Source organism: Periplaneta americana, chromosome 17, assembly GCF_040183065.1.
Source record: "Periplaneta americana isolate PAMFEO1 chromosome 17, P.americana_PAMFEO1_priV1, whole genome shotgun sequence".
NCBI lineage: Eukaryota > Metazoa > Arthropoda > Insecta > Blattodea > Blattidae > Periplaneta > Periplaneta americana.
Genome location: NC_091133.1, coordinates 94519719 through 94536457, shown reverse-complemented (window position 1 = coordinate 94536457; position 16739 = coordinate 94519719). Strand labels below are relative to the sequence as shown.

At 38.0% G+C, this 16739-nt stretch overlaps 1 protein-coding gene across 3 annotated transcripts in view; it reads right to left on the bottom strand.

Moving 5' to 3' along the window:
* Elk (Eag-like K[+] channel) overlaps positions 1–16739 on the bottom strand; it is a 778027-nt gene that overhangs the window by 165459 nt on the left and 595829 nt on the right. For all 3 annotated transcript variants that reach the window (XM_069817143.1, XM_069817142.1, XM_069817144.1), the window contains exon 6: positions 12145–12275. In XM_069817143.1, coding sequence (XP_069673244.1) covers positions 12145–12275 — 131 coding nt within the window. The remainder of the gene's footprint in view (positions 1–12144; positions 12276–16739) is intronic.

Below are 16739 nucleotides of genomic sequence, written 5' to 3'. Positions count from 1 at the left end.
AGTAGTATGTAGTATCGAAAGTAACATGCAAACCAGAGGTCTGCATCGAACGTTTTCGCTCGAGCTCCAAGTAGTTCATAGCATAATCCGATAGGTAGCGCACATGCATGATGGGTAAAATTGTCGCGAGCGGTAAATCCTCGAACGGTATAAGCCGAGCGTTAGGCATTCGTTCTTGTTACAGTGATGAACTGTGTAGTAACATCATAGATGTTTATCATTTCAAAACTTGGCAGTGTTTAACTAACCTCTCCATAGTACAACTACAAAACTTGCTTTAAAATCTAATATAAATGTTGTAGGTAAATGTTTTTTTTTTTTCACACATGAGTGATTTTGTTTTTGCCACATCATATATATGTTATTGGATGTAAATGTAATTATTATAAATGGAGAACACAATCACGATAATGCAAGAACCGTATCAAGTTTTCTAGTAGTAGTAGTAGTAATAATAATAATAATAATAATAATAATAATAATAATAATAATAATAATCTCTAATAATTAGTGAATCAATCTTTGCGTCTGTAACAGTTGTGCAGCATGATTATTCGTTTTATTGTATTTCCTGTGACGTTATCTCTGTACTAATATTGTTATTAATCTAGGCTACTTCTATATCAATAATATTTCGTAAAACGTTTCTACATTGTCGCAGTATATAGGCGGAACACTATGTATGGACCTATCATATTATATATGTGGTAAATCAAATATTGAATAATTATTAATTAGCAATAATAACTGTATATCGAAGTTTTTCATGCTATTTTATTTATAACTTCATGTCACTGTTTTGGTACGTTCCATTGACTGTTCCATTAGACGGTTATTTTTACCGTGTGAGCAGAACATATGTGTATTTATCTGTCGCCTTCCATACAAGATAAGACATGTTGGTGAGATGACCTTGTACTGTGCTTCTATTTATTACGAGCGTATCACGACCGATCTTATTTTACTCGAGGGTGCGACACTCGACCGAGTTCAAGCGAGCGATTTAACTCCAATGCAGCACTCTGATGCAAACCATAGCGAGTAGAAGAAATGAAAACTATCTGTTCCTTCACAGTAACTTGAAGTCAACTAAAGGTACATACCGTACATTAAATGTATGAACTTATTACATTTGTTCGGATCAAATTGACTAGCTTCAATTCCTGAAGGAGATGGCAGAGCTAGTCATCGAAAGCTTGGAAGCAACAATCCAAATCACCTGATTGAGAACCCGAGAAAATTAATTTCTTATCTACAATTATTTACCATAGGTGACGTCGAAAGACAGCAAAGTTATCTGTAGTTTTGGTGCATTAATTCCGGATGAAAACGACTGAGATCGAAAAAACGAGTACCGGTAGTGTAGGCCTAACGCCCGCTTTCGAGATGGGACAAATATTTTCGTTCAGTCTGTACATCTCTTATCTCTAGAAGGAGTATAAAGTTATTTTCTTTCCCTATTGCTTCCACAACAGCTTTGTCACCCACTCACTTCATATCAAACGAGAATCAGAGGCTTTTCCCTTAAGAGCCAAAGCGGGCTGTAATGCCGTTGTCAAGAAAACAGGACTGTCTACTTGTCCCTGAAACTTGCGGCGTTCACGGATACTGCGAGGGCATTGACTGTCTGGTTGGGTATCAAACTTCACAGATGACGATGAATATTTAAGTGGGAAAAAAGTCTCTGACATTTTTTATGTTAGGTATCGTAAAGAATGAGATAGTAAAGGCTGGTTCACAATAAACCGGAAACGGAAACGACAACGAGAACGAGAACGGAAATATTGTTAAAATGAATGTATTTAAATGTGAGCATCCACAATTATCGGAAAGCTTGCCGGAGCGCGGGAACGTGAACGTGAAAGTTAATTGTGAATTATCACTTTAAATACATTTATTTTAACCATATTCGTTGTCGTTTCCGTTTCCGGTTTGTTGTGGACCAGCCACAAGATGTTAAAGATTTACTCGACATTCCTCATTCGCTAGGTATTATTCTCATTTGTCTTCTCATTGTTAAGGTTAAAGAATTCTGCTTCACGTGTTATGACCACGCCTGAAAAATATGCAATATTTCATATTATCAGTGCAGCAGGATTATGGGGGATTTTAATTGACTTTGTAGGACAGGTAGCCTGCTGTAGCAGTCAGCCAACCAACATACTTATTTATACAGAATGGACACTAAAAAAATGTTATGTTTTATTTAACGACGCTCGCAACTGCAGAGGTTATATCAGCGTCGCCGGATGTGCCGGAATTTTGTCCCGCAGGAGTTCTTTTACATGCCAGTAAATCTACTGACATGAGCCTGTCACATTTAAGCACACTTAAATGCCATCGACCTGGCCCGGGATCGAACCCGCAACCTCGGGCATAGAAGGCCAGCGCTATACCAACTTGCCAACCAGGGCGACTGGACACTAAATGACTCAAGCGAAGACCAGAGGTTAATGGTGGACGTAATGAAAATGTAATTGAATATAGTTTAATTCTAATATTAGTAGCTATGGTGCTAGAGCTAGCGGTGACCAAAACTCGAGCTTCAGTGATTACATGCGACAGACAACCTATGAAGTAAGAAGACGGAGGAAAGGTACTTGGCATGAAAACTGCAATCAGTGGTGGTTCCTGTACTAACATCTTGATCAATCCTGCGGATAAAAGTCTCAAGCTTTGCTGTAGCTTATCAGTAATGTCACTGCTGTCATCAAGAGCCAGTGAATAATATACGATTTTTCTTGCTTCTTTTTTTTAACCTTCCTCTTGAATATAATCAGAAATTTTCTAAATTCTTCTCCCGATACTTCGTCGAGAAATTCGTAGTTTTTCAAAATTAAAAACTTCTTATGGACAAGTTATTTAAGCTATTTTAATCATTACTCTTTTGAGAAATTCTGTTCTATTAAAAGACTTGAGCACGAGATATTTCAAACCCCATTAGGTAGCTGACTTCCTTACAGTTACTCATCTCATCTTTCTCTTCCTGGCTATGATTTAAGACATAGCGTTTAACAGTTCGTTGGCACATAATATTGAATCAGATTTTCTACAATATTATTATTAGATGAATAACTAATAAATAGTTACCCTCAAATAAAGATTCAGAAGATTAAAATTGAGATAAAACCTAATAATTTTATCCTTCTAGGGAGAAGATCTAAAAATATCAATATTCATGCACGTACAAAAGAATTACAGAAACACATACTTAGTGGTGATGAGTAATAATAATAATAATAATAATAATAATAATAATAATAATAATAATAATAATAAAATATATTATTCAGCGTGGCAAGTAATGTTTCTATATACTCTTAAATTGAACCGTGGAGCAAAGTAAACATATTACATTTTGTCCGACAGAACAACAAAAAATTTCTCCTTCTCATTCTTTACGAAACCACCTCTTACTGCTTGTAGAGACAGAGTTTATAGAGCGACATGATATCGCCACTGCTTGCCTTCAGTACGTGAATGAAACACACAGCAAACTACAGGAAACTCCTCGTAACTGTTTGAATGTCTGTGATTATTGCTGACGCCAGCGTTTCTGGCGCGTATCCTTGAGTACAATGCACAGTCTGCGAGCATCTGTTGATAGTGTAGCTGTGAATGATACCACCTCCTATACACGTCACGTCAGCAATCTGCCAACCACAGTTGTCAGTTTTGCTGACCAGACTGCGGCAAAAGTAAGATACTCACACTTAACTTTCCCTAAATTCCTGCAGTATGTCCTTGAGTACAGTTCCAGTCAGTGAGTTTCTGTTGTCACTGCAGCTGAGAACGGGACCTCCTCCTAAATACACATCACATCAACAATCTGCCAATCACAATTGTCAGTTTTATCTCCCATGCTCTGGTACAAAGGTAAGACACTCGCACTTAAGGTTCCCATTACTTATTTCACATGCCAAAAACGGTGGCGCGGCCTATACACGATGTAATCACGACACCCGCTTTGGTCATCGCTGTGCTAGACGCATGCTGGCGAAGTGCAGCGAAGGCTGGTTCAAGCACGAGTGGGGTTAGCTGCTCGCAACCCGAATACACAGCGAACATTAGAGCAGGCAGCCGGTGTGAGTTAGGAATGCGCCTCGCTGTGGAGAACACAAATATTTCTATTGCACAAATGAGTGCAAAAGGTAACAGATAAAGTCTTATCTGCTAGTTCAATGTTCAGACAGCTGATTACTAAAATCAGATGACAGCTTTGCCGACATTAGCGACATAGTTGGATTAATTGAGAACTAAATCCAATTCTGAGTTGGAATTACCAGCAACAACATCAAAGGTGTTCACAAGAGTTGTCTCTACTCAATGTATTCATACTGTGGTCAGAGTTTGGTGTCGACCGCAATATCCTTACCTTTTAGTTAGTAATTTATTGACTTTGATTTCAAACTACGAAAATAGTAGGCTACTGAAAAAGGTTTATGTCATTTGAGACTTATTTTTCATCATCATCACCATCGTCATCCGTCACGAATTAGGCCTACGTAGACCTGTTACGGCCTCATCTAGCAGTCTTCTAAAGGGTCTTCCTAACCGTCGATGTCCTCTGGGTTGATACTGCATCATCATTTTGGGGATTCTTGAATTGTCCATTCGTTTTGCATGGTGTAGCCAATTTAGTTTGTATCTGTTTATTTTTTCTCCTACTGACTCTACTTCTAATTGTTCCAATATTTCTTCATTCCTTTTTCGATCTAAAAGAGTATATCCTGCTGTCCGTCTGAGAAATTTCATTTCCGTTGCTTTGATTCTGCTCATATCTCTTTTCCTTAATGTCCAAATCTCACTTCCGTATAAAAGGGAGTATTCTATATTTTTATTCTTGTTGATTTTTGTACTAATTTAGCTTTTAACGTATTATTTATTATTCCTAAAATATGTGTAAATTTGGTGATTTTCTTGTTCACATCTTTTTTATTTTGTTAAGATATTTCACAACCCAGATAATTGAAATTTTGTACTTGTTCTAGGCATTGGTTATTGTGTATTATCTTATTTCTCATTGCATCTTGTCCCAAAAATGCCATTCCTTTTGATTTTTGTGCTGAAATCTCCATCTCAAAATCTGTTAATATTTTATTTCATGCATATTATCCTCTCTGTAAGTTATCCTCTGAATTGGAAATTATAACTTATCGTCTGCAAAGAGCAGGATATTTAATGTTAAGGTAGGCCTACTGGTTATACCAAATCCATACATCAGGAATCATAAGACTTATTTTTATAAAACTTAATTCAGAGTTTCAGAACATTTGCTTCTCCGCAGCGACCATCATCTCAGCTTCCGTGCCGCAATTCACACGTCTGTGACATTTATGTTTTTCTGTACGTGGATTTATTGCAGCCCTCGCAATATATTTTTATACGCGGTACAACGTGTTGCGAACAGAAATAAAAATCCTTGTAATAAAGGGTTACTGAGGTTACTTGGTTACGCGTAATGTTCATATATTTTAAAGGTTCTGTTTTTATCTGCTTTTCCATATAAAATTGGTAGTAAATTTGAATACACTCGTTATGTACGTATATGCGGGTATTGAGGTGCAGTTTTATCGCTTAGCGAACAAACTGTGTTAACTCGACAATATTAGTTGGGAAATCCAGTGAACAGGAAGTAATATTGTACGCTTAGGGCTTGCAAATATCTAGTGAGAATTATAATAAAAAGTAAATATACATTTTCAATAATAGCTTCATAACTTTAATTCTACAAATAAAATATGAAGGTATGAATCTGTTAATCCTACCTGATTTTTTTTTCAAATAAATTCGTTCGTTCTATTTTGCAAAACCGTAATAAATATACACTGACAGGAAACAAAGTGGATCACTTCGTTATAACTAGAGTTCTGCGCGTTTGGTTCTAGGTTCGCCATGCAACCCGCAACCGTGTAGATGCGTATAGGGTACAGATCATGAAATTGAACCCCAGACACACAGTTCAGGTCTGCAGTACAGTGAGTAAGGCAGTCAGCAGCGCCGAAACAAAACAAGAAGTAGTCAGTGTGAATAATTCTGTTTTCATGTAAAGATTAATTTTTTTATCCTACAGAATTATCTATGGTGGTTACCATTTGTTAGTAATTGGTAACCATCACAGATAATTCTGCAGAATCAAACAATTAATCCTTACATAGGTTATATGCCTAACTGTACATATACTATAGAAGTCCCGGCCGCCTAGTCACTCAAATGAGTGCGCTCCTTGTGTGAAGACTGTTATATAAGTCGAACATGGAGTAAGGCCACTAAGGAAAAAGGACAACGAGTTAGATACTACAGAGAGGCTGAAGACCTCTGATAAGCGCTCCCTGCGGAGGCCAACAGTACTATGGATCGTTCCCTACAAAACATGGCGGTCTATAGTACCGCCAGCCTCCGCAAGGAGTGCTTATCAAAGGTACACTGCAACGAGTTACTTGATCCGAATAAATATTATGAAAACAAATAGTCCTTTAACACCGCCTTAAACTTATTACAAGTATTAAATTATGTCAAGTAGTAATTTGGTTATAATGTGGCAAACGGAAACAACGGGAGACTTTGAATAATAAGGTGTCCCGTAGTTTCCAATGAATACTTTATTTCATATTCTTGTATGATACACTTTCAATAATAATATTTCACAACATATCTATTATTATTATTATTATTATTATTATTATTATTATTATTATTATGTATTTTTATTAATTGTAGACTTGGGTCAGTGGAAGAGCAGGCCTTAACTCTGCCAGGTAAAATGAAATAAATTATTATATTTTTTGGATACATCATTATTTAATTTAAACATTTCGCTATAGGTTTTGTAAAAAGCTGATTTATAAATGAAAAAGTAATAATTAAGACTTTAAAATTTCCAAAAATGTGTCATTCCCTCGGATTTAAATGAAATCTACCGTAAATCATAATATTCGTTGCTGGATAATTAAACCCTCTCAATATAGGTACCATTGCCCCAGAGAATTATAAGATAAGACGGATTGAGCGTAAGCGAAATATCTGTATTAATAAGTTTGTACCATCAAGAGTTTAGTATTTATAGTGTTTATAAGGCCTACTCCAATTTTCTTTTTATTAATGCGTAGGGCTCTTTTAGTTAACAAAGAGGAAAGAGCACTTGCATCACACACAATTTGTCATTATTGTTCATAATAATGTAAGAACAGTTTTATTCTGCAAAAGCCTCTGCTTAGTTGCGAGACACGTGTGGGATCAATATTTGTTTCAAATTATATTAAACTACACGATGTCTCCATCACGCAAAAAGAAGTGTAGCTAGCTGTGGCTCCTGTTGTTTCTGATAACAATGTTAATTGTAAATATCTTACCATTTCAGTAAATGTGGCGAGTTATGATCATGAGTAACTTCCTATTAGTGTCATTCTTTAATTATGTTGCATGCTAAGAGGTTATTTGTAGTTTTAATAATTGCAGTTTTCAAAAGTTCTCTGTGTTAATTCCAATTTCAAATTAATTTTTCTCAATAACGTAATTATTGGATTTTTTTTTTAATTTTCGCCACTACCTTTCCTATATTTTATTCCTATTAATTACATACGTCGTCTCTCTTGAAATCACCTGGTGAGCACTGAATTACATGATTTCATAATAGGTTAGACTAGCTGTAAGATAATTAAATTTGTGACGAAGTCAAAAAATTATTTATTTTTCTTCTGCCGAATACATTCATCCGTCTTTGGTTGCATTGAGCATAGCTTGTCATATAATATCTGGGCTATATTTAGTGAAACTAATAAAACATAGGCCTACAGTTGTTATAAAGTTTTGTGTGTATTTTACTTTTTACTTATTAACATAGTCTTAATATGTAACTCAATTCACAATAATACTAACTTCATCACAGTCATTTCCTAAAACATCCGAGCCACGCCCCTTTGTTTTGAATAACCAAAATATGGCGGACCAATGTTGAATTGTCTTCAACTTTCAGAGGTCTTCAGCCTCTCTATAGTATCTAGCTCGTTGAAAAAGAACCAAAGGAGAAAGTTTCGATTCGGTGCGATGGGTTGAACTTCGGCGTAGCTCGGTGGTTAGAGCACCCAGTGCGTAGAACTGGGGGTCTCAGTTTCGATCCTCGGCGCAAGAGCCAATTTTTCTCCATTAATAACAATTTTGTTTTTACTGTGATTTATTATATTAGTGTAATTTCCACTATTTATTTATAAATGTGTACATACAGTAGTATATAGGCTGTGTCCAGTTACACCATTCGCGTGTAAAAGAAGTAACTTATTCATAATGAATTTCTACAACTTGGCATTACAGGCGGTAATACATAGAGGCAAAGAGAAAACCTACAAACTTTTATAAATGAACGAAAGTTGAAACAACAGCGCGAAATATATTTTATATATTTCAATATTAACTCAATTTCAATTGTGAATGTTAAAATTTCAGTTCTTTAAATAACTTGTATTATTTACTTGTAAACTCATTTTCACTTTGATAAAACAGTCTACTGTATATCTATTTCTTTTAAAAAGTGCAATTTAAATACTGAAAACTATGTAAAAAAGGGAAAAATAATGAACTTTGATTTTTATTTTTTGGATGAAACTGAAATTATCTAGAATCTAGATGCGTTTTACTCATTGTGAGAAAAGTCTTTTGTTGCCCATATGGTGGTTTTAAATAAATATTTAGTTCGCTATTAAATCCACGTAATTTTTTTGTAAGGAGTACTGTTCTCTCAGACACACAAATAACCAGACGCAAACACACGAAAGGAGCAGGCAGACGGCTCCATTAAAGCCATGAACAGGTCTGATTCGCAGAGCGAAGCTGGTATGATCTATGTTAAGAGTGCCGATCAGGTCTGGAATTTATGCTGCACATGGAGTCCGCCATCTCCCAAGAATTTGGCAACATATTGTTGACATGGTAGAGGACTATATTTGAAGTATGTAATGCCAAAAGTAACCTAAATAAGTTTAGTGAGAAACAGTAACTATGTTGCCATTACTTTTCGATTGTCCTAGTAAATGGTGCGGCAAAACATCCTCCCAAATTTAAAATTTAAATAAAAAACAGATGTAACAAAATAAGGAAATTTTATTAATCTGGATGTTATCTTAACAGTGGGAATTTTTCATTTTTTGAATAACGTGTCCCTCAAGTGGTGTCCTTCACTATCAATGCATTGTTGAATGCGACTTCGGAAATTCTGAATCACTCTAACTAGCATTTCTTGAGGAATAAGACCAATTTCTTCCTGTATTCCATTTCTTAGGTCTGGCAAAGTCCTCGGCCGATGTTTCAACACCTCAGCCTTAAGATGCCCCCATAGAAAAAAATCGTAGGGTGCAAGGTCTTGTCATCGTGCTGGCCAGGGGACGTCGCCACGTGAAGAAATTAAGCGTCCGGGAAACATCTGAGCAGCGACAACGGAATTTCCACTTACCAGAAACAATACCACAGCGTAAGCACGTTCTTCACCCGTCCACGGCGTAGTTGGAATTCGTTACAGATTACAATTTGCACTAATTGAATGTCAATTCCGTGTATTCAGTGTCCTATTCAATTGTTGTTGTTTTGCGCATGCCATTTGATATCGCTATGGCAACGCGTGTAAACCTAAATTTCCCACTGTTTGGATACAGTTCATATTGTAACGTTTTTTAAACTAAACAACAATGTAACTTTATTATCTCAACAATAGGATTTGCTCTCCACACAGTAGCACAGTATTCGTTAGTGCACTCCACTGACGACAATGACAATTTACTTGGACTATTACGAACAACAATGAACTGTTAATCTTAACTAATATTTACAAGCACTATTTACAAATCAGAACTGTCAGTTCTCAGTTCACAGTTCTTCTAGCTCAGTCACTCGAGTTCACAGTATCTCGAACCACAGACCTTCAGAGACAGTCCACTGTCAGTCCACAGTCAGGTCCCTCCAACTGCGGTCCACTGCACTCGAACTCAGGTCCCTCCAACTGCGGTCCACTGCACTCGAACTCAGGCCGTCGGATGCTGACACAGTTGCGGACGCACACTCAAGTCGAACTCCGGTACACAAGACTGGCTGGCTTGCTCTGTTCACTGGCTTACTGACTGAACTAATCATGAATCACACTGAAACTGCTCAAGTTCGCTCGCGTTTCTCCTTTTATAACCACAGCGACGTAGCCTGGAAAGTTCGACGCGTGTCCTCCCGAATTATCTCGCACGCTGCTGCTACCCTCCTTCACCGCGCGTGCCATGCCCCAGGAGGCAGATGCGCGCGCAATCTCCCCTCGCCGTGTTGACGTAATACACCCCCTCTGCCCTTCAGCATGCAGATGCTCCCCGTACCAGCGTTTCGTCTGCCGCGCGCCCTGTCGGACGCGTGTTCGAACCTCGTTGCAGCTGTCACAATATTAATACAGTTTCCTTATTTTGATCCATCTGTTTTTTATTTAAACTTTAAATTGGGAAGGATGTTTTGCCGCACCCTTTATTTTAGTTACCTACTTTACAATGATCCCATATACAGGGTGTCCACCATGAACCTGACACATTTGAAATTGCTGTATAATTCATACTGCTTGGGGTAAAAAGAAAAGAATGCATGCAATATCAAGAGTAACTCACCAAGTTTTATTAAAAAAATCAGTACACCTCAACATGAGATCCTCTCGTTGCACGAAGAACATCTAACCTGAATTCAATTTCCTGCCAGGTCTTCTGAAGCATCTCGGGCGTAACGGAATTGACGGCACCTCTTATGCGGCCGCGTAGCTGTTGAAGATCACGAATTTTGTGGCCTGTATACACTTTGTTCTTGACATATCCCCACAAGAAAAAGTCTAGAGGGGTAATATCCGGTGATCGAGGTGGTCATCTTGTCGGTCCATCACGCTCAATCCAGCGACCGGGAAATTGTGTGTCGAGAAATTCTCGAACGATCAGGCTACAATGTGGTGGGGCGCCGTCCTGTTGAAAGATGACGTTCGGCTGCAAATGCATTAACTGAGGCACAACAAATTGATCCAACATGTCGAGGTAGTTATTGCGCGTAACTGTTTGTTCTGCAAAGAAAAAGGGGCCGATGATCAAATTGTGCATCAATCCGCACCACACATTTAATTTCGGGCTGTCACGAATGTGTTCCACAATGCAGCGTGGGTTTTCTGACTCCCAAATACGCGCATTATGTGTGTTGACTTTGCCCGATAAATGAAAAGTGGCCTCATCAGAAAAAGCAATGCGGGTTAAAAATGTTGAGTCTTCATCAATGTGTTGTAACATGTCGACAGCAAATGCCTGCCTCTTATTACCATCATCTGGTTTCAGTTCATGAATCAACTGCAATTTGTATGCATGAAACCCAAGAGAGCGATGCAGTATCTTATGTACCGTGGACTTCAGCATCTGCAGTTCTCGTCCCGCTTGTCGAACTGACTTGCGTGGACTTCGTTCATACGCCTGTCTCACTGCTGCTACACGCTCCTCTGATACGCGCACATTACCGCCACCATGCAATTTCACCACACTTCCCGTTGCCAAAAAATGCTGTTTCCATGTCTTAATGGTGTTCCGTGATGGTGGGTCCTTCTGGAACACGCGCCGAAAGTTGCGTTGCACTTGAATCACCGAATTTGTTTCAGCATACCACCAGATCGCTTGTGCTCGCTCTTGCGCTGTCGCCATTTTGACTTAAGCTACCGCAGCGCCACGTACAACCTCTCGCGCGGGTTTTTAAAAATAGCCAACGAAATTTCCAGAGTTTCTCTACATATTGCAATGCATGTTACCAACTTATTTCCATTCATTGATTTTTGGCAGCCAAATGAAATGTGTCAGGTTCATGGTGGACACACTGTATTTGTGATCCGGAAAATGGATTGAAAGGGATTGAGTTAACTCTGCTTCATGTAAAGTAGGCATATCCATCATTCGTGAGGATCTTGAATAATAAAAGTGATGAATTTTGTGTATTATCCATGCCGTGACGTTCTGTTTACCGTAGGGCGTTGAGCCTATCCGTACTGGTAAGATCTACTGCGATAAAACATTTCTCAAGCGTCCCTTAAACAGCGCTGCTACATGCACGTCATACAGAATGATGGATGGCGCTAGATTATATCTTTGTTAATGTATTCGTACTTACGTTGTTAAGCTTCAGTTTGGTTTTGATCTTGTCCTGCTTGTAGTGGCCCGACAGCTGATACAGAACGGCTCTACTTCGACGGCGTCCGTAGTTCGCCGGGGGCGCCTCTGGGTCCAGATTACCGTTCGCATCTGAAACATACGATAACCAGGAGCGACGTTCTTAGACATACCTACTATGCGCTCTGTCGCTAAATGGGTCTGAGAAAACATAGGAATAAATTTACAAAGAATAAGAAGAAATATACTGATTTGAAACCAATTTTACGAGTAAGTACGAGAAAAATTCGTACCGGCACCGGGAATCGAACCCAGGACCTCTCAGCTGTGCGCGCTGAGTGCTCTCAACCAACTGAGGTCCTGGGTTCGATTCCCGGTGCCGGTACGAATTTTTCTCGTACTTAATGGTAATAAAACAAACTGACTAGTTCACACTAGTCATGTAATATGCAATGAGGTGGGCGAGACCTCATTCATATTCGATACAATTTTACGAGCTTAAATCAGAGTGAGGTTGACACTGACAAACGAATAGAAAGAGTTTATTTGTATTGAAGTCCGGGTGGAGGGTTAGATTTTCCATCTTTCTATAACAGGCCTGCACAAACAGCGCTCAACGAGCGCGCGCGCTCTTTCGGAGCGGGAGAGCGGTGTTTATCGCTCGCCGAAACGGGGAGGAAGATACGTCAGAATGACAGACTTGCTACAGGTAGAGGAGAGGGAAACGACCACTCAGCTATCTAGTGGAGTGCAGTGAGTAGGTCTATTCTCAGTAACTGTTTCACGTTGCTTACCTACTGCTACAGTATACTGGGTGTTCATTTCAAAGTTTGTCATTACGTTACTGTTGTTGGGTCACCGATTTGAAGCGAGTTTCAGCTTATATGTCAGAGAAGTTTCCTATTATTTAAGGTGTTCTTCAATCTGAACTTGAGAACGTGTACGGTGTAACTTGAACGTCGTAGCAACAGATGGCGGTCTGTACGGTCTGTGTGCTACCATAACCTCTTTCGAACTGTGTTTTGCGCCGGCAAGTCGTACACAGGGTATTTCTTATCATCGGTTGCGTACGGTAACATTCCACAACACAAATCAAATGCTCCGTGTCCATGTTGACCGTCGAAGTTAATGTCAACAAATACGTAAGTAATCGTCTTAACCCTCTCCCCTATATCCCGACAGTACGTATTTCCAAACAGTTCACATTCCTGCCACTACCGGCGTTACCGTACGTATCGGTACCTTCTCTTCAGAATGAACGCCGTACTTGCTAGGCAACTTCTCTGCCTCATAGGTTATACACCTCTGCGGAAGTGTAGGAAGATTGAATTCTCTAGGTTCTTCGGCTAGCCACATGACGGCATACAGCGAGCCATGACACACTTTGAACTGAACATCCAGTAGTATGGAAGAATCTGACGGAACATAACATTTAACATTTAACGATTTACAGTTCGAACTTACTGATCTTCAATATGACCTAAGGGCTAAAGATCGTTTGAATAATACTACTAGCCTGGTTGAGTTTTACAAGACTAAATATTAGCAATAATATCCACGACTACACAGGCTGGCTGTGAAAATGATTGCTATGTTTGGCTCAACATTTATATTTGTGAGCAACTGTTTTCTGTTATCAACTTTAATAAAGGCAGCATCGAACATCTGTAACTGATGTTTCATTACGATCAGTAGGCTACTGTTCCTTTCAACTGCCAACAGAATAAAACCTCGTGTTGATGTATTGATAAATAAAAATATAATAAAATGATATTGTACATTTAAATAGCTATAGAATTTCTATTACTTCTGTAAATTAAATATTTCTTTAAAAACACGGAACGGGAATTTATTTCATAAGTACTCGTAATAGTATTTTCTTTTGTGTACATTTTGTACGAGATCACCCCTTCTTCCAGTCCACCCTCATAACAGAGCGCAGCTAATATCTGCATTCCGCTCATGAGCTGTGAGCCGGCTCGGAGAGCGCAAACCTTGTGCAGGCCTGATCTATAACGTTTATCATAAGTGAATATCTTTGGACAAAAACGTTTTAACAAGCAGTTACTAAATTATAAAGGAGATGAAAAACGGAATTCCTATTAAAATTCTATTTGAAAATATTTTCATTTATTACCTTGCATTCTATAGTATGCAGAGTGAGTCAGGAGGAAAGGTTTCAGGGATGATAATATTGATGATACTGGCCATAATAGTACTTTATGCAACGAGCCTATAATGGTAGTAGTTAAGACGCAAGCATGTTAGTTTATGAAACGAGCGCAAGCTCGTTTCATAATTTTCATACGAGCGTCTTAATTACCATTATAGGCAAGTTTCATACGACTTTTTATGCTCGACCATATTTATAACTTGAAATTATTCAAAAGTAGGTCATGTTATGGTTATGTAAGTTAGTAGCGAACTGACCTGAATTGTGAGATGTGCGCAGTCGCGAAAGTATTGATTTTTTTCCGGGGCCGAATGTCATTGACCTTGATATAACGTAGACAAAAAGATGAACATTAGTCTTGATATAACCTGGAAATTGATTTAGAATTGAAAAACGAGATGACAAATTGAATTTATTTGAATATTATTTACAATTAACGCTAATTATTTATAGTAACAAAACATAGCCTTCTGCGACAATATTGGATTTCCAGCCTCCGTGACTTTTCGCTAATTGTCTTTCGATTGCATATCCAAGAATAATCGATACTTGCGGTTTTATAATGGTACAAAGGTGATTTGTCATTGGCTGAACTCCTGAACTTTAATGAATAGGTGTACTTCAATGAGGTGCATTAAAGGGCTACTACCAGGTGTATAATTACTCCATTTCGGCATGGTCGAGCATAAAATTTATATGCACATATGCCCTATTCTTAACGGTTTCGGAGAAAACTAATGGAAACAATGAGAAACGAGAAAAAGAGTAGGTGATGGGAAATTAAAACATTGTCACTTTATGTTCTGTTTAATTGTGTACTTTTCTTTACAGCACATGTTCAAAAAGTCCGCCGTCAACTTCAATGCACTTTGCAGCTCTTGTAGACAACTGATGTATTGCTGATCTGAGCTGATTCGGACATTTCTTTACTTGAGCACAACCATGTAAAATGCGACCTAGAAGTTCCTCCCTTGTTTCCACTTTGCGCTTGTAGACTTCGCTGTTAAGTCAACTTTACACACAGTAATCCAATGTAGTAGGGTCGGGTGACCTCGGTGGCCAGGAAATGATTCCACCGCGACCGATCCAATGCCCAGGATACGTTTCATTGATCCTACTATAACCCAATGTAATTTTGGTTGCATCCGCAAGTGAGTGCTGATGAAGGACATAAGACTGATTCTCGTGATTTTCAAACAGTTGTATGTCAGATGCTATTAAGAACAGTTTGTTCAGAATCACCAATATTATTACACCTCACACCATATACCTTTCCTCTTGACTCACCCTGTATGTATAACAATATTTGGATCTGAAAAATCACGAAAAAAGTGCTTCATTTTCTCAAATGAACAATACAATGAGTTTTCCCATACCTGAAGATTGTAATAGTTGCTTTATATTGTAAGCTACAACCTCTTGACTGTTTCATGAAGTTTCTCTTCCTACATGGTACTCCAAAGATACCAATACAAACGATTACTATAATTATCAAAATAAATTAATTAAGCATTTCTGAATACTAAAAGTGAATGTTGTATTTTGTTATTTTATTAGTTTCAGCACAACAAGAATCACTTAATTTCTTTTCAAGTTTTATGAAAACGTCCTGTACATTTTGGATTGTATTGGCATATAGTAATGAGATACAGTTTCTTTTACACGGATACACTCTGTTCCTTAACATACAGACAATGCGGACTGTACAAACTTACAACTGGTGCAAGTATTACTCCTGTTCTCCCTCGTGAAAGTTCGGTCGCGCTTGTTGAATTCCATTGCTATAAGACATTATGACTGTTTCGACACTGTAGAACTGTACGCGAATCTGACGACATTTTGAACGAAATATAATCTGTCACTTTAAATGATATGAAATTATTTTCAGACGTTTGCGATAAGTTCAAGAAAAGACTAAATATGGTGCACCTCTACAAGATGGTAAAGAAAACCTTGAAAACAGTCCGAATAAACTTAAATATGATGTTAAAATTCCATAAAGAAACACACAAACCGAGAAAAAAGGTTTCAACATGTAAATTCTAAATTTTACACTGAAGAGAAGAATCCAATCTCTGCCAGAATTTTATTTGAAATGGTTTCTGTCTTTACTTTGAATTTCATAGTACAAATAAAATAATGCTGAAATAAATAAACATGAAAACGTGCTTAATTTCCTAAAATGAACAAAACAGTTTTTTTTTCGTGTAAAACGGCTTTAATAGTTGCTTACATTGTAAGCCGGCCAGCCGGCGTTCGAGGAATGCTATGGACTTATAATGAAATGCTAATAGGAAGTAATAATGTTGGTGCCTAATATGAGGAACGGACCAACTCCGAGAAGACACTAATTATGCGATTTTGTCCGCCATAAGTGTTAATATGGATTCAGGCCTGACCGGGACTTACTTACAAATGGCTTT